The 22,740-nt window shown below is 54.7% G+C and overlaps 2 protein-coding genes across 7 annotated transcripts; both read right to left on the bottom strand.

The window, feature by feature from the left end:
• Positions 1-668: 668 nt before the first annotated feature.
• Positions 669-16,679, bottom strand: TMEM184A (transmembrane protein 184A). Of its 5 annotated transcripts, XM_053556669.1 has the most exons (10): positions 16,556-16,679; positions 11,074-11,206; positions 10,440-10,658; positions 6,167-6,332; positions 5,746-5,836; positions 5,556-5,631; positions 5,364-5,455; positions 4,455-4,624; positions 3,607-3,804; positions 670-2,937 (listed from the first exon to the last, which is right to left on the bottom strand). In XM_053556669.1, the coding sequence occupies exons 3-10, from the start codon at positions 10,656-10,658 to the stop codon at positions 2,678-2,680; spliced, it is 1,272 nt and encodes a 423-aa protein (XP_053412644.1). In that variant the 5' UTR covers positions 11,074-11,206; positions 16,556-16,679; the 3' UTR covers positions 670-2,677. The 5 variants fall into 5 exon arrangements, with proteins under 5 accessions (XP_053412648.1, XP_053412649.1, XP_053412644.1 ...); XM_053556673.1 differs by lacking the exon at positions 16,556-16,679 and having other exon boundaries at positions 669-2,928; positions 11,074-14,303; XM_053556674.1 differs by lacking the exon at positions 16,556-16,679 and having other exon boundaries at positions 669-2,937; positions 4,455-4,531; positions 11,074-14,302.
• Positions 16,680-19,755: 3,076 nt separating this feature from the next.
• PSMG3 (proteasome assembly chaperone 3) lies at positions 19,756-21,717 on the bottom strand. Of its 2 annotated transcripts, none has more exons than XM_053556676.1 (3): positions 21,477-21,717; positions 20,828-21,065; positions 19,756-20,239 (listed from the first exon to the last, which is right to left on the bottom strand). In XM_053556676.1, the coding sequence occupies exons 2-3, from the start codon at positions 21,041-21,043 to the stop codon at positions 20,087-20,089; spliced, it is 369 nt and encodes a 122-aa protein (XP_053412651.1). In that variant the 5' UTR covers positions 21,044-21,065; positions 21,477-21,717; the 3' UTR covers positions 19,756-20,086. The 2 variants fall into 2 exon arrangements, with proteins under 2 accessions (XP_053412651.1, XP_053412650.1); XM_053556675.1 differs by having other exon boundaries at positions 21,540-21,716.
• Positions 21,718-22,740: the final 1,023 nt, after the last annotated feature.

Below are 22,740 nucleotides of genomic sequence, written 5' to 3' on the forward strand. Positions count from 1 at the left end.
GCAGAGAAGGTGGGGGAGTCTGTGCTGTGCTCCAAGCTTACAACTCCCAACAGTGGCAATGACAGTTGTTTTCCCAGCTAAGCCAGACATCCCTGCAGCCAGCCCCCTCTGAGGTGAGCTGGGTGCCCAGAGCAGCAGCAGGCCTGGGACTGTGAGCCAGAGGCACAGAACCCCTGCCCAGGCTCGAGCTCTTGGGGGGCTACAGGCAGAGAGGGGCTTATTAAGGAAGACCCTGTCCTGGCCATCTGCCTAGCCTGCTGCAGGTCCCCTTCTGACTCCCCATGGTGTGCTTCTGTCCTTGTGTGTGGATTGCTGGGGATTTTCAGCTAGGCCATGTCAGATGAAGCCAAGAGAGGTTAGATGACTTGGCAACAGCACCTGGCCCAAATCAGCCAACTTCTGGTGCTGTCCCTTCCTCAGCCCAAGGGCCCACAGCCCTTAGAGAAGCTGTATTACTTATTGTACTTGGCACATGGCAGGGGCAGAGGGCATCGTGCTCCGCCTGCATGGCTTTGGCACTATGTTAGAATGGAGGCAGTGGGGCCTTGTCCTGTGGCAGAGAAGAGGCAGTCCTGTGGAGCCACCTCCCAACCCTGTGTCTTAATCCTGGCTCTATGACCTCAGGCAACTTGCTTGACCTTTCGGCTTGGCCACCGTGCATGTCAGGTTCCTCAGTTCACACAGTGGGTGGTTGGTCCATACAAACTTCTCTCTCTACAGAGTGCAGGCCTAAGGCACTGTCCAGCAAACAAGTCTGTCCCATGACATCTTAATCCCTGCAACCTGGAGCCCACATGGGCATCAGGGTTTCCAGAAGGACTCTCGTGCACTTGTCCTCTGCCCTGGTGATTCAAGCCTCAAAGGGGTGGTCCTCTCCAAGGCAGGGGGAGCAGGCCCAGGGCTCAGCCAGCTCCCCACACCCTCCCTGGGCTCTGCAGCACAGCCTGGCCTCCAGCCTCCTGTGGCTTCCAGATCCTCCTCTGTCAGCAGGTCTCTGTGGAGCACCTGCTCCCAAACCTGCTGACTGACTAAGACTTGGGGCCTCACCATTTGGGCCCCTATGGCCCTGCCAACTGCAGAGGGTGTGATAAGGTGGGTAGGAGCCTTTCCAGCAGGCGTGGGGAGAAGCTCAGCCTATCTTATCAGCCAGCCCAGCTGGGCCCTGCAAAAGCCACCAGACTTGAGTCCTCCATGTCCTCTGGCCAGGGAGTAAGAAGGCCAGTGAGTTGGCCCACTCTAGCCTGACACCACAGGCTCCTGACCTGCTGAGTCCCTCAGAGGTACTGGGTATGTCTCCCTCGCTTTCCAGTGACTATAGGAGTAAGTCTCCAAGTGGCAGGGCAGGAGCTACCGGCCCTGTGTGCTGCCTGCTTGGCCTTCCTGCCTGCTGTGCCTGGTTACCAGCAGGCTGGCTCCCGTGCCCAGTCCCTGAGCCCCAGCCCTACCCCCATGCTGTGGCCAGACACACAAGACTGACAGATGCACACTGGGTCGCCATGTGTTCTGACTGCTGCCATGCTCCATCCACAATGTCCCCTGCTCTGACACCCCCTCTTCATTTGTGATGCCCCCTCCCCTCCGTGATGTCACCTGCCTGTGACACCCCAATCCCCTCTCCAACTGTGACACCCTTTCCCTATAACACCCCCTCCCCCTTCTTTACCTGTAATCCCCAGCCCAGGGCCCAGCCACATTCCTCCAGGAAAACCCCACCTCCTGGGTTGCTTTCTTCCCTCCAGCCTCCTGAGGCAGGGCCTGGACCTCTGGCTCAGCCCTCTTAGAACTCAGGCCCACCTGGCACATGGAAGAAGAGGAGGCAGGGGAGAGGACGAGGATCCTTCTACGCCCCCCAGCTCTCTGGGCTGTGCCCACATGGCCTCATCTACCTGCTGTAGTAGGGCTGGCATTAGCCTATTTTACCAGGGACCTGAGGCTCCAAAGACAGAAGTGGCTCCTCAGGTGGCACAGACTCAGGTGTCAGGTCTCAAAGTCTGAGCTCTTTGCCCTGTGCAGCTCAGAGCAACAGCTGGCCGGCTGCCCCAGGCAGGGAGGACTGGGAACCCCCCCCAGCCTGACTGATATCAAAGGCCTCATCTGCTCCTCACTGTGGCCACTGCCCAGGGCACTTACTGGCCCCACAAGATCATAAACAGGGAATCAGTCATTAGAAAATCCAAGGGGTTTATATAAATAAGAGCAGCTCCCTGGTAGACAGTGAGTGGCTGGCAAGCCTGGCATGCCCCCATCCCTGGGCCCATAACCACAGCAAGGCTCAGCTGGCAAAGCTCCATCCTGGCTGGCCGGCCGACATGAGTCCCTAGCCCACAGTACCCAAGCATTGGGCTGTCTCAGGCTGGGCTGCCCTGCCCTGTGTAGCTGGGGCCTGCTTGAACTGCATGAAAGGAGGGCCACTTTGCAGCTCCCCTGAGGCTGGTGTGGCACTGGGAACCAAAGCCAGGTCAGCAGGTCCTCAGGCTTCTGGGACAGCAGGCCCACTGGGGATGGTGTAAGCCCTGGGTATTGGCAGGGCCCCAAGTGCCCTAACCCACATGCTAGAGGTGGGATGGGAACATCTTCTTGGGTTGTGTGGGGGTCTCTTGGGAGAGGCTTGACTTTGGCAGGAGTGGGGAGCATCCTTTCCCAGAGACCCGGGAAGCCTGGGTCCTCAGCTGGGCACCTACAGGTCCTCTGAGGGGATTAGCATCCGCTTCTCTACATTTCGGCTCTTCCTGCCCCCACCAGAGCTGCCAGCCATGCCAGGGTTGGTGCCAGGCGAGGGGCACCCACCCTGGCTGGGGCTGGAGGCCTCGTGTGTGGCCTGTTGTGTGTAGTGCTGGTAGGCTGGTGAGAAGTTGTGGATGGCATCCTGCACGATGTCCTGGGGACTCATGGTCTCCCTGAGGCCGCTGGAGATGCTCTGCATGGGTGCTGCTGGGCCTGGGGCAAGCAGGCAGCACATGAACACTCCCACACACACTGCACACCCCCCTGCAAGGGCACAGCCTCTTGGCCCCACATCTAGTCTGTCGTGCATCTGTCCCTACTGGCCCCAGGCTGCCTAGGGCTATAGTTCCTGTATATCCAAGTCAGGCTGTCATCAGCCAAGGAGGGCTCCCAGCCCAGCTCTTGGACCCCAGCCCTGGGGCCTACTTCTGCCCAGATCCCTACCAGGGACCATGTCCCCTGGAGTTCCTGAGAGGCTAGGGAGGTACCTGGGGCTGGGTGAGCCCTGCAAACTTCTGGTACCTCCAAGCTGACCAGATGGGTGGCCAGTTCCTGGGATGCCAGCTCCTCTGCTTTGAGGCTGGTCCCAGTGAGGGTAGAGCATGCCTGGCTGTGGGCACCGGCTCCCCACCAGCAGAGATGCCCTCAAGTCTCCGTCCCACTGCAGCTCACTCAGAACTCAAGCCTCTGCCTACCCGGCTCCTGCCAGCCAGCCTGAGCCACGCACAGATGAGGCGCCTGTCTGGAGCCAGGACACCCTGGGATGTCTCCTTGACCAGCATGTTGACATTCCTGGGCCTCATATGTAGGATGAACACAGACCCTACCAAGGGCAGGGCTGTGCAGTTCCACGTGCCCCCCCAGCTGGAGGGTCTGGCATACCTGGTGAGTTCTCTTTCTTCTCTGAGTACACTTGGCAGGAGAAGGCATAGCGCAAGGCCACAGAGGCAAAGAGCATCTCAATGCAGATGAAGAAGTTCTGGTACCCAGCAGCCAACGTGCCAGCCCCCACTGTGCTCCCATCCAAAGTCTGGACCTCAGGGATGACCCCACACCTCTCCAGGACAGCCAGCAGCATCCCTGAGGATGGTGTGGACACTCAGACACCAGCCTTAGTGGGAGGCTAGGCTGGACCTCACCTTCCAAGTGCCACCCACCACCACCAAGGCTGGCACCAGGGCTTAGGGGGTCTGCATGGGAGGAAAAGTTGCAGGCCCCATGGCAACTATGCCTATGGAAGCCCTTGGCCCCCTCTAAGCTTCTAGCTTCCCAACGTGTGGAATGGGATCCCATTCTACACATTGGAAAGCTGGAGGCTTAGAGGAGCCAGTGGCTTCCATAGGCAGGGTATGACTGTGGATGCCCAGGAGTGCCTTCCCTGCTGTGCCTAACCCTAGTCCGGGGCTCCCTAGCTCCTGTCTGGAAGTCATCCTCCTCTGCATACTGGGACTGACTGCCCACAGCCTGGCCAGGGCCTGGCAGGGACCAGGACTCAGGAGGTGCTGGTGTGACCTCTATCTGACTCCCTCTCTCCACTGACTATGGGGCCATGCCTGCTGGGGGGGCTGCCCCACTTCCTCTGTGCCCAGACTTTACTGGCCTCGTGCTGAGAAGGCTGTGTTGCTGACCTGTACTTTGGCTGGGGAAACCAATGGTTTACAAGAGATAGAGAATCCAGGGACTCCAGCCCCTGCCTGGGCAGGCCCGCCCACCCAGCTAACCCCACACACCCTGCCAGAAAGACAGGAAGATGACGGCTTTGATGGTGAGGAACTTGAGGACGGGCTCAAACGGCTGCAGGAGCTCCCTGGTGGCGAAGTAGAAAAGGAACAGGGCGTAGAGGGCCAGGCTGACAGAGGCATTATAGATGAGAGTCACGTAGAGGTAGCCACTGTGGATGCTGGGCCAGAGGAAGAGCTGTGGTCAGGTGGTTGGGTGGCCCATGCCTTCTCCCCTGCCCATCCCAGAGCTCCTGTGCCCTAGATGTGGCCCCACCCTAAGCCTGGGCCTTATAGGCTCCACAGCAACTGTTCAGGACCCTCTCCCCGAGGCCTGCAGGGGGGCAGCAAGGAGCTGGGGGTGGGCACAGGTGGCCTTGGGAAACCCTCACTGAACCCCATGTGTAACCCAGCAAGGATGTGAGGCCCTCTCCCAGCAAAGCCCCTGACCCTCCTCCTGCTGGGATCATGTCTACTTTAAGGAGTGACCCCCACAGTCCTGTCAGAAAGCATATCATGTGTGGTCCTGCACTTGTGTGTGTGAGAGCATGTGTGCATCTGACACGGGGCCCCTTCCTGTTTGGGGGTGACTGCCCACCTGCTCAGCTGGCAGGTTAGGGCAGACATTGGCCCCTTGGCTGTGCACCTTGGGTGGGTCTACTGCAGCAGGGTGGGAGCCATCACTGCCTGGGCCGTGCAGCCCTGAGGTCCTCGGCACATTTGCTGGGACAGGGCCATCTGCCCTGGGTATTATCTGCCAGTCTAACCCTGCTTGTTTCCCCTCAAGAGGGGGAACCCTGCGGTCTTGGTCTTCGCTGACACTGGTGTCTTCACGGTAAGGACTTGGTCCTGCTCAGCTGGAGACTGTGCCCTGCCTTGGACAGTTTGCTGGGCCCCTTCTCCTGCGCCTGCCAGCCTTACCTGAAGTCCCCATCTCGGTATTTGCCAAATGCCTGGAGGAAGATGGTGGCCAAGGCCATGACTGGCTTCACAATACAGAACTGCAGCGTGGCCTGGAGGGAAGGGAGCAAGGGTAGGCAAAGCAGGGTAGGGTGGGCACCAGTTGGGTACCAGCTGGGGGGTAGAAGGGCAGGTAGGGTGGCCCCCACTCACCTGTTTGCAGAAGCGCAGAAACCCGATAGAGTAGGACATGCCCTGGAGGCAGCAGGTGCCGTAGAAGCAGCTGGACCTGGGGGTGGGCAGTCCCTGAGGTAGGGTACAGAGGATGTGGTCCCGGTGCCAGCCTAGCCGCCCTATCCTGGGCGTGCAAGGCATTGGTGGGGCCCTGGGGTGAGGGGCTTACTTGACGGGCTTTCCCCGAATCTCAGCCATGATTGCACTCTCGCCCCCCAGGTACTGGAAACAGAGGCTCAGGAAACTGTAAATGACAAAGGCTGCAGGACAGACAGAAGGGTGAGCCCGGTGGCCCATGGGGTCCCTGACCTACACAGAGGCTCCTGCCAGACCCACCCAGGACTCCATGGGGCCCATTTCATGGGGACCAGCTGAGGCTCAGGGGGCTCCATGCACAAGTTCAGCCTCATCACAACTGCATAGGCACCCAGGCTCTGGGCAGGCTTTCTGTAGCCCCTCCCCGAGGCCTGCCAACATTGCTAATCACAGCCATGGTGGGGCAAAGGGCAGGGATCCCAGGGGGTGGCCATGTGTGTTGTGTGCAGGCCCCTGGGGGCCCCACTCAGGGCACCCCCCTCCCTGTCACTCACCTTCATAGCAGTCCCGCACAGAGTCCAAGTAGACGTAGTACGGGTGGCCTCCCAGGAGGAGGAGGCTGAGCCAGGAGTCGAGAGCATAGATGGGTACAATGAGGAGCAGGCGGATGATGTAGCGCTGTTCCTGGGGCATGGTGTAGGAGCGCAGGTGCAGGTAGATCTGGGGGAGGAAGTGGGGGTGGGGCGGAGGACCTTTCATTTTCCTACATTTTCTAGTTTTCTACCATGAGCATGTTTACTATAATCAGAGAAAATAAATACTATTCCATTGCAATCAGATACATATTTATATGTTTAATATATAAATATATATTAAATATACATTTCTGATTACAACACAAAATGATACTTTTTTTTTTTTGCAGTTTTTGGCTAGGGTCAGGTTTGAACCCACCACCTCTGGTATATGGGGCTGGCACCCTACTCCTTTGAGCCACAGGCACCACCTGATACTTTTTTTTTTTTGAGACAGAGTCTATGTGACCCTTGATAGAATGCCATGGTGTCACAGCTCACAGCAACCTCAAACTCTTTTTGGGCTTAAGCGATTCTCTTGCCTCAGCCTTCCAAGGAGCTGAAACTGCAGGCGCCCGCCACAACGCCTGGTTATTTTTTGGTTGTAGTTGTTATTGTTGTTTGGCAGGCCTAGGCTGGATTTGAACCTGCTAGCTCCAGTGTATGTGGCTGGTGTCCTAGCCGCTGAACTACAGGCACCAAGCCAATGATACATATTTTTAACATTTATTTTGTTTTTGTTTTTGTTTTTTTTTCTTTTTTGAGATGAGAATCTCATTCTATCGTCCAGGCTGTCCTTGAACTACTGGCCTCAAGTAAACCTCCCACCTCAGCCTCCTAAAATGCCAGGATTACAGGCACGAGCCACTTGCCGCAGCAAAATTTATTTTTTAATTGATACATATGTGCGTGTGTATATATATACACATATACTCATGGGGAATGACTAAATAAAACTTATTAATGTCTCCATTACCTCACATATTAATCTTTTTTTATGGCAAGAACATTGAAAATCTACTCTTTTAGGGTGGCGCCTGTGGCTCAAGGAGTAGAGCGCCGGTCCCATATGCTGGAGGTGGCGGGTTCAAACCCAGCCCTGGCCAAAAATCACAAAAAAAAAAAAGAAAATCTACTCTTTTAGCAATTGTCAAATGTACATTACATTGTTACTTGTAATGGTCACCATGTTCAATAGACCTTTTTAATTTTTTTTTGGTAAATAACTTCCTTGGGCATGAGATATTCCCATCCCACCCCGTTTGTTCTTCCTGAACGCTTATTCACTCATTCACTCAGCAAGACTCTGAGGCCTACTCAGCTCAGATCCTGGGGTAGAAATGAATGTTATGCCACCTGGGGGGCTCAGACATCTGGGGACATCAGGATGACTAGAAGTTTGTCTCTAGGAGCAAGTCTTCTCAGAGATAAAGAAAAAGGTTTGTGTACAAGGATGTTCAACACAGTGATACATAGTGACTGAATGTAAGGGTGCCGTTCACTGCTGGGCCCAGGCTGGTCACATTGCAGTGTGCAAAGGAATCAGTCAGTGAAAATGATGCTCAAAAAAAATACCCAGGTGGGGAAATTTTCTGAAAGAATGAAGCATCTGAAAATCAGGATGGGGCTCGGCGCCTATAGCTCAGCCAGCCATACATTGGTGCTGGTGGGCTCAAACCAGGCCCAGGGTCTGCCAAACAACGACAACAACAACAACAACAAAATAAAATAAAAAAATAAAAATCAGGATGGCAAACCAAGTTGGAGGCGAACTCTATCAAAAATGCCTGGGCAGGACGGCGCCTGTGGCTCAAAGGAGTAGGGCACTGGCCCCATATGCCGGAGGTGGCGGGTTCAAGCCCAGCCCTGGCCAAAAACTGCAAAAAAAAAAAAATGCCTGGGCAAATCTATATCATCCTCCTGCTCCTCATTGTGCCCATCTATGCTCGTGACTCTATTAAAAATGTCTTACCCCTGGGCAGTGGGAAAATATGGGTGATCATGGTTTTTTAATTGTTTTTTTGAGACAGTTTCATTTTGTTGCCCTTGGTAGAGTGCTATGGTATCATAGCTCACAGCAACCTCAAACTCCTGGGCTCATGCTATTTATTCTCTTGTTTCAGCCTCCCAAGTAGCTGGGAATACAGGTGCCTGCCACAATGCCCGGCTATTTTTAGAGACGGGGTCTCGCTCTTGCTCAGGCTGGTCTCGAACCTGTGAGCTCAGGCAACCCACCTGCCTTGGCCTCCTAAGTGCTATGATTACAGGCATGAGCCACCGCGCTCAGCTGGTGATCATGGATTTTGTCTTTAAATCTTTCTAGATCTCCATGTTTTTTACAAAGAAATGACAAATAGGCAGTGCCTGTACCTCAGTGGGTAGGGTGCCAGCCACATACACTGAGGCTGGTGGGTTTGAATCCGGCCCGGGCCAGCTAAAGCAACAATGACAACTGTAACAGAAAAATAGCCGGAGTTGTGGCGGGTGCCAACTTTGGGAGCCTGAGGCAAGAGAATCACTTAAGCCCAAGAGCTGGAGGTTGCTTATGAGCTGTGACGCCAAGGCACTCCACCCAGGGCGACAGCTTGAGACTGTCTCAAAACAAACAAACAAACAAAAAAAAACCAACCTAAAGACATGACAAAAAATAACAGAGTCTTCAAGGGGAAGGAGAGCCAGGAATCCAGGTGTATGGGTAGTTGACTACTGTCCCGGTCCTAGGATGCTGTGGGCAAGGCTTCTTGGAGGAGATACTGTGAGTGGAGGTGGGCAGAGGGCAGACTATACAGAGGGGACCATGTGTGCAGAGCCTTGTGCACTCAGCTTTTGGGGACTGGGCTGGCTGGTGTCAGAAATGGGCTCTTTATCAGGCACACACTCCCCCCTACCCCAGTGCAGGAGATAGCCCAGCACAACCAGACACCAGGAGACCTTTCCTGGGGCTGGCATTACCAGGCTGGCTGACCTTGGCAAGCCACTGTCCTCTGTAGTCTTGGTTCCCATCTGTAAGGTGAGGGCACTGGGCCCTTCTCTGTCCTATCTTGGACTCCTCATGCAAGGATGGGCCTGGCAGTGGTTTACAGGTAGAAGCTGCAGCCCAAGGAAACTCCGCAAGGCCCCAGGAAGCTGGCTACAGCCACACATACACATAGCTGGTTTCCAGGATTTCAGCTCAAACACTGTCCCCTCCAAGAAGTCTTACCTGACAGCCCAACAGAAGGGGCCTACCTCTGTGGCTGTGCTCTACCTGGCTTGTCCTTGCACGGGTCCACCTTGTGTTCTGGTTACTTGAGACCACATGTAGACAGGTACCACTTAGCAAGTGCCTATTGCTTCTAGCTGCCCACCCCCGGCTGCCAGTCTGCTGATGGCTCCACCCCTGGATCACTTACCAATCTCCCTTCCCCTGCCAATGCCAGGCAAACCATTCTACAGGGCAGCTCTGCTCACAGGTTGCCTCTCTGCAGCTCTCTGTGGCCCCTCAGCGCCTCCCCTGCCCAGGCTACAGGCCAACCTCTGCGCTGGCTTGAGGGCTCTAGACAAACACCGGTTTGTGCACAAGTTCTGTGTCTGTGCACAAGTTCCACGGCCCCACCCCTGCTTAGGCAGTCTCCAAGCCCAGTATGGTGTCTGCCTCTCACGTATCTGAGAGTTCCATAGCCGGCTAGTCTGTCCCTGACCCCGCACTTGGGGACTACTCCAGCTGGGGACTGTGTGTAGCTCAGAGCTTGGGAAAGTTGTTCTGTTCCCTGCTTCCCACGTGGAGCTGAGGGGTGTTGCCCCTTCTGGAACTGAGCTCTGGAGCTGACTGGCTCCCTGCTTCCTGCTGATGGTTCCCTGTAGGACAAAGTGCAAACCCTGCCCCATCCCCAGGCCCCGTCCCTCGGCAGAGAGGCTTTTTCTCCTTCTGGCTCTCTAAGCCTTGGTCTTCCTGTCTGTGAAACGGCTATGTTGCTGACCTCAGTGTGCAGAGTGGGGAGTGATGATGCAGCCTGAGGAGGGGTCTCCCCACCTTTAGGCTTCGCTTCCAAGTGTCATATCCCGGGGAGAGCCTGCACCCTCCCCACTGGGCCCTGGTCTGATGCTACCTCTGAGGCCCAGGCACTGTTCCTCTGGGCCAGTTTGGCCTCCCATGTCTGGACCAAGGGCTACCCCTGGAGGTCCCAAGACCCCAGAAGCACCTATGGGGCTGGGCTGAGCTGTGGCCCTGGGAGTCAGGGATCTAGGAGGCTCAGAGGTGGGGAGGACTTACCTGATGGCAGGTGAGCAGGAGGGCAGCCCACACAAAGACACCCGAGATTCCACGGGCCAGCGTGGAGGTAAGGAAGAGCCTGGGGGCACCCTGGGAGCCATTCCCCATGTGGTCCACCTGCGGCCCAGCTGGCATGGCCAGCGAAGGGCTGAGTTGCAGCCACGTCACTGATGCCAGGAGGACTCCAGCTGTCCCCAGGACCTGGGAGGTGTTATTCATCTGTAGAAGCAAGAAGCACACAGACAGGGGAGGAGTAGAGGGCAAAGGTGTGGGTTCCAGGGGAGGAGCTGGTACAAGAACAGGTAGAGGCCAGGTAGAATGCTGGGAGCCAGCACCGCCAGGCAATGAGGCCTGGCTCCCTCCTGCCTGGGGCACTCCCACCTCACTTCCCCCCTTTGATGTCCTGGGCCTGTGGGCAGCCTGCTTTTTAGGGTTCAGAGACTGTCTTCCAGCTGGATCTGAGAAAGTGGGGAGCCCCTTTTGTCCTGCCTGCTAGGGGTGTGGTCTGGGGAGTGGCCTGGATGGCAGATAGAGTCAGCCCCAACCCATGCCCACCTATCCAGCACTTGCTGGCTCCCAGGCACCTGCCTGGCTGTTGGTGGCCCAGTTCCTGGATCCCTTGGCTGGCCTGTACCTGCTCCCTAGTCCAGGTGCATGCTCTTCCGTCTGCTGCTGACCTGCCGGGCTTTGGGTCCTTCCTTCTCCCACAATGGGAGCCTGTCCAGGTTTCTTCCCCCACTCTGGCCTGTAGTCACAGGACCCAGCACCTACCCCAGGAGGCAGGAAGCTCCTCAGCCCAGCCCTGAAAGGCCCAGCCTCCAGGGACACCTGGCTGGTCATTCTCATAGCCACGTGGCCCTCACTGGCGGCCTCATTGTGGGTGGAGCAAAGCTGCTATCTGAAAGGCTGTGCCAGGTGGAGGGTGGCTGCTTTCCTAGCAGCCCACCTGAGCTCTCAGCCGTGGTGAGGGCACGGGAGAAGAGAAATGGAGGGTAGTCCTTCCTGGTTGATACTCTATCGCTGTCTGCTTAACGGCAGCTGGCTCTCAGAAGCCTGTCGGCCACCAGGTGCCCTCAACTACCTGGGCCAGGTGGCCTAGCAGCTGCTGCTGGTGGGTGGTGCCTGGGCCAGGGAGGGCCATGCAGGGGAGAAGCTATTGTTATAGAATGTCTTCTTGGGAGACAGAGGGGGTGCTTATTGCCACTGAATCATTCACTGCAAGGAGGGTCAATTTATGTTATGTGAATTTCATCTGAATTGAAAAAAAAGCCAAGGCCCCCAAGCTGTGTGTTTTTAGATGGTGTGGGACCTTGGAGGGTGGGAGAGCCCAACCCATCCTGCCCTGTTGTCGCTCCTGTGCCAGGGTCCTCTGCAGAGTGTCTCATTGCACCTTGGCTCCTAGGGAGGGGCAGTGGGGCCCTTAGCCCCTCCCTCTGCTCTGCTCTGGTTACTGGTGGGTTTGTGCCACTGTGGGGACACTGTGGGGACCATTGTGAAGTGCCCTCCCTGTGCCCGTGATGGAACTGTACATTTCTTGTCCTTCCTGTTACCCATCCAACCCTCCTGCCTTGCGGGGCAAGTAGGCTCAAAGCCAGAATGACAAGACGACTCTCCCTTTTAAGAAGAAGGGACTGGGGAACCACACTCTGTTCTCACCCTTCTACAAGCTCAAGAAGCCACGCCCAACTCATCTCACCCCTTGAGTACCGTCTGCTTCCCAGCCCAGGACCTTCTGTACCAACTTTTCCCCCAGGTGACGCTTTGTCCCACCGTCTCAGGTGTCCCCTCCGGAAAGAACATTTCCTCTGTCCCATCACTGTCTTTTTTTTTTTTTTTTGAGACAGTCTCAAGCTGTCGCCCTGGGTAGAGTGCTGTGGCATTACAGCTCACAGCAACCTCCAACTCTTGGGCTTAAGCGATTCTCTTGCCTCAGCCTACCAAGTAGCTGAGACTACAGGCCCTGCCACAATGCCTGGCTATATTTTGGTTATAGTTGTCATTGTTGTTTGGCGGGCCTGGGCTGGAGTCGAACCTGCAAGCTCTGGTGTATGTGGCTGGCGCCCTGGCTGTATGAGCTACAGGTGCAGAGCCTGTCTTAAAATTTCAGCTGTGACTCTCTGTCCACCTGAATGTGTTTGCTGTCTGCCTTCTCCATGTTGGAATTCCAGAACATGGTCTTATGTCCCAGTCTACACTGGGGCTTGGTGAATGCGTGTTCTGCCATGTGGGTAGCTCTTTGGCTATAGACTTCTTGGCTCAGGCAGGGATGTGTCAAGGTGAGTTCCTACTGTGTGCCAAAGGTGCTCAGTCCTAAGCCCCCTGTTCAGCCCCACAGCGCCTGGGACCTGCAGAAGCATTGGCTCAGTGTGTGCAGTCAGCACTGTCTGGCCTTGTTCATCATTAGGAACAATTACGAAGACAGAAGCCATCACTGCACCTGAGTGACAATGGCTCAGGGCTTGGCAAGGTAAAGACTTGATATGGGGGCATGCACAGGGCTAGAAGGACTAGGAATTACCTTGTCCAGCCCACTCATCCTACAGGTGGGGAAATTGAGGCTATGGCCTCTAGTACAACATGAGGCCTGAGCTACCCAGCAACTCCCTGCCCTTAATCCAAGGCCACACGCCACACATCCTATGCACTGAGGTCCTTCCCCAGGTAGATGGCAGGAATGAGTTAATATACAGCAGGAAGCACTGTGGCTAGATGTCAGGACTTCCCTGACTGGAGCCAGCAGGGCCAGCCTTCTGGAAGAGCTCTGAGGGAGGCTGACTTTGGAAGACACTCAAGGCTTGGGCCTTGGATACAAACCAAAAGCTTTGCAAAACTCTGACCTGTCCTCAGAGGTAGAACCCACTGTGGGAAAAACAGCATTTTCTGTCAGTGGCAAGTGTGGGCCAAGGGCCTTTGGCATCAGCCTGAGCTGGTTCATAGCCCTGGAGGGTCCCTAGTTCTTGGAAGCCCTGATGGACAGGGCTATCCATCTGCTCTGCTGGTGGAGGTCAGGCCCAGTGTCATTTTGGGGGTTGTTCTCACAGCTATCCTATCCTGCCATGTTCTTATCAAGCCACTGCCTCTAATAAGCTTCTAGAAAACCTGGGCTCTGGCCCTTTAGCCTACCTACTCCAGAACCTCTTACACACTCTGGAAAATTACTTTGCCTCATGAGACCTCCACCCCATTCTTCCCAGCACTGGGCCCAGTAGGCATTTTATAAACTGGGGCTCTGAGAGCCTCCTGGCATCTCTATCCCCCCCTTTTCTCTGGCTTCCTGATTCAGTCATTTCCAGAGCCAGCCTCAGCCCTTTGTCCTGCCAATGGCCTTGGCCACCTTGCCAGGCTTTTTGCATCTCTGGGTCTCTGTTCTTTTACCTGTAAAATGGGTTTAGTCCAAGGCCTTGCCAAAGCAGGAGTTGGTGAATGTCAGCCTGCCTGCCTGCCCCTCCTCTGGGCCTCTCTCCCCACTGGGCTGCCTCTGCCTCCAGCCCTGCCCTCTCAATTACCAGGCTCTGTCCCACCATACATCTGCTTTGCTCCCACATCCAGGGAGACCCAGGCATTACCAGGCTTTCTGCCAAATCCTTGTCCAATAGGCTCCTGATCCTTCAGCAAGGCAAACCCTTTGGGGTCATGGGTGTTGAATCTCAGCTCTGCCATTTCTCAGTGTATGCTCCTGGGCTTTGATGTCCCCACTTGTAACATGGGAGTTGACACAGTGAGCTATACAACATGTGCAAGCACTAGGTGCTGAGTAAGCATTGGCTTCCCTCTCTCACCTCCCAGGCATGCAAGTTCTCCAGTTCCTGTGTCCCCCAAGATGCGTTCACCTCTCTGGCTTTGAGCTGGTTCTGCCCAGCAGAATCTAAGGCTTTCTGAGGCCCAGACTATGACCCCCACTTTCCTTAGCCTCCTAGGCCTAGCCCATTCTAGGCATAGTGAAGGACACCTCAAGTGGGCCAATGTCCCAGGTAGTGTCCTGTCCCCTGCCTCCCTCTCCCTGGAGGGCCCTGGTCCCAAGTCCCACATAGATTTGTGGGGGCCTGGCTAGAAGCTACTCCTCACCCTCAGCTGCACATCTGCTGGGTATCTGCTGATATCCACTCTGACACATGTGCAGAGTGGATCTGTTAGCCCCATTTCACAGATGAGAAAACTGAGGCTCAAGGCACCGATTCCCTGAAGTGGGTCCCATAGCCCATGGAGGGACTAGGGAAGATGGGGCATTGACTCTAAGGCCAAGACTCTGCCCTTAGCCCAACGTACCCCCACTGAGGTAGGCCCCTAGGTGACCTGAAGAATGGGTGTCGGAGTCAGCACAAAGCCAGGTCGTCATCCTCAAGCCTAATGGCCTCAGAGGCAGGGTAGAGCCACGCCAGGACTCACTGTCCCTGTCCTTCTTGGCCCCACTGTCCACAGCTGCCACCTGCCTAGATTTGGGTGTGGAGTCATGCCTGACCCAGCCCTTTGTGTGCCCTGGAGCACTCCTTTCCCATGGTGAGGGCAGAACCCACATCACTATTCAAGGCACTAAACTCCCCAGAGAGTGGCCTTAGCTGAGAGCCCACTCACTGTGGGCTCCTTGACAGATGTATGGACCCCTTCACCATCCCAGGCAGGGCCTGTGGAGGGTGTGACCAGGTGGTCAGGCCTCTACTGTGTGTACAGCTTCTTGCCATTGTGAGGCCTGGGACACCTACCCTGGTGTGGGGGGAGCCAGGCTGAGCCATGCTTGGGCAGTGGACACAGGGCATTGGCTCTGGGGAAGCTAGGGTGCAGGACCTGGGTCCCCAGGGAGGGGCAGGTTCGAGGCTGCTGGATCATAGGCTGAATGATAACCTTGCTCTCTGCAGCTGGTGCCTCAACCTTCATTCATTCATGAGAGGCAGCAGGGCCGGCCAGGCCTGATTTCGCTGGGGTGGGGCTGGATGGTGACCTAACCTTGGCAGGGCAGACCTGCCTGCCCAGAACCCTCTGACCATGAGACCAGATTCCTGGCAGCACATGGTAAGCCCCAGCACCTGGGAGAGGCCAAGAAGCCACCTGGGCAGTCCCAAACCTCCATGTCCTTATTGCTTATGCTGTGGCCCTGACATAGCCACCTGTCTTCCAACCCCTCCCAGGCTGCCTCCTCTCCTCCACTGCTGTGCCCAGGAACTGCCTCCCCTGGACATGCCTTGGGGCCTGGGAGGTGGTAGACAGAAACACCTGATTTCCCTAGGCCAGCCCCACCAGGTTCCATTGTGGCTCTGCCCTCCTGGGCACCCAGTGTTTGCCAAAGCAACAGCCCTGCCTTACCTAAGGCCCACCAACTAGGGTGTGGATATGTGGAGGTCCTGAGACTTGAGTGTCTGGTAGCCATGGGCACTGGATGCCCAGACCTTGACCCCATGCCCAGGGGTGGAGGGGCTGGGGGGACAGGGAGCAGCCCTCGAGTCAGATATGCTGGTAGGGCCCAGACTCTGGCCTCATGATGTCTGTGACCCTGGGCAAACCCTGCACCAACCTATGCCTGTTTCCACTGGCACCCTGAATCCCCATGTACTGGCTGAGCAGCAGGGAGGGCAGGCCAGTGACTTAGGCTGGCCAAGTCTTTGTGACTTGCCCTTCTTGGGGGGGCTGCATGCTGCTGCAGCATGTTAGTGTCCATCCCCTGGCTGGGCCCCCCAGGACTCAGAGCTTCAGCTGCACCAGTGCTGGAGAGGGGGTTGGCCTTCTCAGCCTCAGGCCCTGTCACCCCATCCCAGGCACATGGCTCTTCTTTCAACAGGTCTTCTGCTCCTGTCCTGCCGGGGCTAGCCTTTGGCACCTCCTGTTTCCTGTGCCTGTGACTATACCCCGGGTCTGCTGCCTCTTTTCCTGGGGAGAGACTGCACACCTGCCACTGCCCCTGCCAGCCCTGAGAACACTCTTCCACCTGAGCTGGGGCAGGTGCCAGGCTGTCCTGAGACCCTTTGTTACCAGGTGTCATCCTGAGGATATCAGGGACCTGGCCTAGGGGTAGAGATAGAGGGGGCTTTCTCCAGAAGCCTCCACCCTACCGAAGTGAACGAGGTCCCAGCCCAGATGCATACCCCTCTGTGCAAATTCCAGGCACATTCATGCATGCAGCTCACCTTTCTGCTGGCTCTTGGTAGGTTTGCTGCAGGCCTCCGGCCCTCTCCTCATGGCTGTTGGGGCAGCCTGTGGCTCCCGAGAAGCCTTGGCCTCTCCCCAAACCTAAAATACTCCTCCCAGCCTGGCGCCTGCCCCACCCTGCACAGCCAGCCCTACCTGCTTGGGTGCAGCCTCCAATAGGCCACACCTTTTGCCATCCTCCTGCCCACTCTGGGACTAGCCATCTGTCTGCCCCATGTGCTACCAGCCTACTCCCCCCAAACCTTGTTTGCCATAGGTGTCAAAGTGTAGGTGGGTCTGGTCGTGGCCACACAGCCCACTTGACGTGGTGCAAAGCATCCACTGATGGGACAGTCTTCCCCACTACCCTCTCTTTACCCTCCACGGGCACCTTCACCTTTAGAGCCACATATCCAGGAACCAGGTGTAAGGGATCTCATAACAAGCATCTCCACCAAGCTCTGATCCCCATTCACTAACATCACTGTGTGGACTGGAAATTAGTTAGTTTATAAAGAGGAAACTGAGGCTGGGAGGTGCAGGGCTCTAGCTAGCAGGTGGGGTTCCTGCGGCTGGGTTTCTTTTTTTTTTGTGACAGTGCCTCAAGCTGTCACTCTGGGTAGGGCCGTGGCATCACAGTTCACAGCAACCTCCAACTCCTGGGCTTAAGCGATTCTCCTGCCTCTGCCTCCCAAGTAACTGGGACTACAGGCGCCCGCCAAAACACCTGGCTATTTTTTTGGTTGCAGCCGTCATTGTTGCTTGGCAGGCCTGGGCTGGATTCGAACCCACCAGCTCAAGTGTATGTGGCTGGCGTCTTAGCCACTTGAGCCACAGGTGCCGAGCCGCTGGTTTTCTGTTCTATTCCACCTTTCTGCAGCTAACCTTGGGGAAGCTACTGCTCAGCACTAAGCCCATCTTCCCACCTGTGAAGTTGCCTCCATGACCCACACCCTCCTGGGTGGTGACAGTGTTGGAGGCCAGGCAGGCAGAGCCGTTTGTATCAGGAGTCCTGGCTGCAGGTTCTATGAAATCCTGCTTGGGGCCAGTGTTGCTGGGTTTCTTACAGATCCTTCTCCCACTCTGTCCTGTCTCATGCCCAGGCAGAGTTGGGGTGGCTTGTACTAGCTATCTTGCCAGGGAGCGATTCTCAGCCAGGTGGGCTTCACATCTTCATAGTGAGGGCTCAGGGCTCTGTATGGCCCATCTTGGGGGGGCTCTTGAGGAATTCACATGTGAGAATAAGCTGCAGAAGACTGCCCAACACTGTCCTCATGCATGGCACCTGGCCATGTGGCCTCACCCTGGGCATTCTGGGACCCACAAAAGCAGTCCTCGTTAAAATGTCCCCAGAGCCGGGCGCAGTGGCTCATGCCTATAATTCTAGCACTCTGGGAGGCCAAGGTAGGTGGATTGCTTGAGTTCACAAGTTTGAGACCAGCCTAAGCAAGAGAGAGACTCCATCTCTAAAAGTAGCAGCTGGATGTTAAGGAGGGCACCTGTAGCCCAGCTACTTGGGAGGCTGAAGCAAGAAAATCACATGAGCCCAAAAGTTGTTGCTTCTACCAAGGGCAATAGTAAGACTCAAAAAAAAAAAAACAAAAACAAAAACTCCCCAGACTTGGGCTTATTTGTGAAAACTTCAACCTCCCCAGGACTCCTGTGCCTTTGATCTTCAGTCTTTCTAGAATTTATGAATCCTCACTTACTGTCTGAACCACCCTTCACCCCACAAGACAGGTCTGCCTTGGACTGTGATGCCAGAGCCCTTCTCTGCAGTTTCTCTGTGCACCTCAGGCTGGTTTCTCTGACTTCATGCCCATTGACTGGGCCCTCATTCTAGTCACTTACCCAGGGTTCCTTGTCCTGATTTCCAATTTCACTCCCAGGCACTAAACAAAATAACCAAGGCTGGCTTACCCCACAGTCCCCTGGCACCGCTATTTCATTCCATAGATTACTGTAATTGATTGAGGCAGGACCAGGGGTCCGTGAAACACCTGGTGAAACTGCTTGAAAATGATGGCCAAGGGCAGCACCTGTGGCTTGAGGAGTAGGGCGCTGGTCCCATATGCTGGAGGTGGCGGGTTCAAACCCAGCCCCGGCCAAAAACCACAAAAAAAAAAAAAAAAAAGAAAAGAAAATGATGGCCAAAAACAACCACACTCACTGGCTTTTCCTGACCTCCAAGGTCTTGACACACCCTTAGCTCTGGCCTGGACACATCCCCATGCTGACTTAGGAAAAGGAGCAAAAGGGGAAGAAACACTTTGGGGGGACTCAAATAGCAGCTCAGCAGAAAATAGTTTTGGAATCACACTGCTATGCAAGGGCACTGCCCTGATCATCTCTACTGCAGGACTTGCCAATTAGCCCAATGTCCATTATTCACATGCAGGTGCAAACTGCTGGAAGTTACAATTACACCTTTCCATCTAAAGGAGTAACATTCTCCACAGAGCAGACAGCCTTGCCTGTGGAAACTGCCAGATCTACAGATCTCTTCACGGGAGCATGGATCTCTACCCCTCAATTACAGTGGTAGGGGATGAAGTGCCACAGAAAACAAAGGGTCAGGTGCCTTCCCACACAAGGCATGTGCCTGATTTATTTAGAGCAGAAAGGCACTAGCTTGGTGATGAAAATATTTAGTCTCAGTCCGTATTTTTTTGTTTTTGGTACAGACAGAGTTTCACTTTATCACCCTCAGTAGAGTGCCATGGCATCACACAGTTCACAGCAACCTCCAACTCCTAGGCTTAGGCGATTCTCTTGCCTCAACCTCCTCAGTAGCTGGGACTACAAGTGCCCGCCACAACACCCGGCTATTTTTTTGTTGCAGTTTGGCCAGGGCCGAGTTTGAACCTGCCACCCTTGGCATATGGGGCTGGTGCCCTACCCACTGAGCCACAGGCACTTCCTATCAGTCCGTATTTTTTTTTTTTTTTCTTGTAGAGACAGAGTCTCACTGTTCCGCCCTTGGGTAGAATGCCGTGGTGTCACACGGCTCACAGCAACCTCTAGCTCTTGGGCTTACACGATTCTCTTGCCTCAGCCTCCCGAGCAGCTGGGACTAAGGCGCCCGCCACAACGCCCGGCTATTTTTTTGTTGCAGTTTGGCTGGGGCTGGGTTTGAACCCGCCACCCTCGGCATATGGGGCCGGCACCCTACTCACTGAGCCACAGGCGCCGCCCCAGTCCGTATTTTTAATAGCCACCACACAGCTTTGGGCAGCTGTGAATAAGTATGACTTAGAAAAAAACACCAAATATAAACAACTATCTAGACCCCAAGGAGAACCATTCATGACTCACAAGACACATTCCACTTCTTCCCTCCATACACAGATATCAGTAACCAAACAGAGTAAAAGTCTGCCTGAGACATGAATATTTTTTCTGGCTTCAAGTGCTAAAGCCATATAAAGTTCTTCCCTCTGCTATAATGGGAGAAGGGTCTTTAAGTCACCAAGTGAGTGTCTGAGTTTCCAATTGGTCTTTCTGGATAGCATGTGGCTGCTGACTCCAGGTCACCACACCTGGCATACCCGGATCACCTCCTTCAAGGCCTTCACACCCTCCATGCTTTTGTCCTTCATGGCCATGGCTAGCAGGACCGCTCTGTTTCCAGCTTCTTGAGACACAAACGCTACCAAGTTCTTTGCAAAGACGTGGATGAGAGGCTGGTGAAGGGAAGGGAAATAAATCATTTTAGCAGCAAGAAACCTATTTTTTTTTTTTTCTTAATGCTTTCATTACATATCCCTTAAGAACCCACACTGGTTTCCCAAACACTATTAAATCATCATCCTATACGTCGATGCAACTGTGATTCAGAGTTCAACGAGACACTCAGAATATTCCAGTCATAAACAACCTGCTAAAGGGGCATTACATTTATTTTCTTCATGCCTTCTACTTCTGCTCTCTCCTGGCTGTCTCTAATCTGAAAGGACTCATGAAAGACAAGCTTAAGGAGGGGAACTTTCAATCTCACAGAAAGAGCCTGGACAGCCACTCATTAACTTAATTTATCATGACAGGGTCAGATGAAGGAGGAGGCCCATATTACAAAACCAATCCCTCCACTTGTCTGCTGAATAGAACGATGATAGGCTGGGAGACATACCTGCCAAGGGCAAGAGGGATGCCCTCAGACATAGAAAGCCCCAGAAAATGCTGTCAGAGGCTCATCCACTAGCTGCTCCCTGTCATTACTAACAAATCACAGCCATGGAAGAGGGTTTTAGGTTCCTCCTCCTCCCTCATACCTCATCCTGCCCAAGAAGGACTTTTGTTGTGAGCACCGGTTTGCTGAAGTCGCTGGCCACGTTGCTGGGCTCCAAGCAGACCAGAGTACCCATCTTCCCAAACTGGGTCACCACCACCAGGATGTGACTGCTGAAGGCTGTGCACACAACCTGGGTGAGGACCCCACATACCACCTCAGTCTTCTGCTTCGATATCACCAATGGTTTGCTTTCCATGTCTGAGTCTCTTTAATGGCAGCTTTAATTTAGGTCAAAAACAGGGGAAAGGTAGGAGTCAATCAGTCGATATGCCCTGGGGCTCCAAAATAAGAATCACTTGGCATAAAACAGAAACACAAGTAGGTCCCTTCTAAAGGGAGAGACTACCACCCCATACAGACTCCGCCTGGAGCTTTTTGGATCAGTTAACTGATTTAGGACGTCCGTACAGACCGGCCGGAAAGAGAGGAGGGGTCCCGGGGCTGCAGTGTGATAGGGCCCAATGTAGGACCCGCCCAAATAGAACCGACCATTTTCGGTCCTTGACTTCTCAGTGTGGCTCTCACCTTCCTTCCCCAGGACTCCCGGTCTCCCGACCCCCTAGACCTGGAAACCCCTAGAATCCCCAATCTCTCGGGTCCCAGGCCCGGAGTTCCCTGATCCCTCAGACCTCTGAGGCTCCAGATTCCCAAACTCTCCGCGCCCCCGATACATCGCCGCTGTCCCGGCCTACCCGGCCCCACGGCACTCGCAGGGCTCTCGTTGCCCTACTCGGAAGCACCGTGGCCCGCATGGACGAGCTGCATCCACTTATGGCAAGAGGTCCCCACACACTGGTTGACGCCGGGCGTGGCGGCCCGTAGAAACACCTGCTCACCCGCGCCCGCGCCGTGTCGCGCCCGGAAGTGGCTGTGCGTCGGAGACGCGGCCCCGCCTCCGCCGCATGCCCCGCCCACCCGGTAGTGACTTCCGAGGGCTTTGGTCCCTGGGGCTGGCGGTGCCCAAGGCTCCTGAGACTTAGAACGTATCAGATTGTCGGGAGCCTTTCTAGATGCTTTAAGGGCAGGCCGCATTTTTTAGGAAAGCGAGCTGGGCCCTAGGCCCTCAGGGACCTTCTGCTTCTCCAGAAGAGAGTCTTCAGACCCCTGACTTCCAGAGACGACAGAGTGAACCCTCAGCCCTGGTGTGTGGTCTAGGGCTGTGGGCAGGTGTAGCAAGAGTAATGGGAGCATTTTCCAAGTGCTTGTGTGTAGCAGTCCATTTAATCTTAACCACACCGTTTTACAGGCAGGTGTTCAGGTTCAGAGTGATAACCCTAAATGAGAGACTAAGGCAAAGGTCTCAGTCAGTGGAGTTTATTAAGCCAACGTTTGAAGCTATGTCCAGGAAAAGTACAACTCACTCGTACAAGCTTTGACTGCTTTTCCAAAGGGATTTGGGAACTCAGATTTTATTTTATTTTATTTTGTTTTATTTTATTTTTGTGGTAAGATAGGACTTTTATTAGAAGTTAGAAAGAAATACAGAAGAAGTAAAAAGCACCAAAGCTTCTGGAAGGGGGAAAGAACAGAACTCCATTGGGAGTCTCCACGTGTGCTCTTTTATCTAGGGATTTTGTGTATATCTAGAGGATTGCACTTGGCTGGCAGTTTGTCCTTTACAGTCTTTGGCCCTGAGAAGGGATTAGGGTGTGTACTCGTGGAAACTCAGATTTTACAGTCTTTTTTTTTGGTTTTTGGCCGGGGCTGGGTTTGAACCTGCCACCTCTGGCATATGGGACCGGCGCCCTACTCCTTGAGCCACAGGTGCCGCCCGAAACTCAGATTTTAAAGGGGATAGGGTATAAGGAAGAAAAGAAAATGGGGCGGGGGGCTCAGTAAGACAAATGGTTACATTTTTGTGAGGCCTAGGAAATCTATATTTTACATAAGTTA

Source organism: Nycticebus coucang, chromosome 12 (genome assembly GCF_027406575.1).
Source record: "Nycticebus coucang isolate mNycCou1 chromosome 12, mNycCou1.pri, whole genome shotgun sequence".
NCBI lineage: Eukaryota > Metazoa > Chordata > Mammalia > Primates > Lorisidae > Nycticebus > Nycticebus coucang.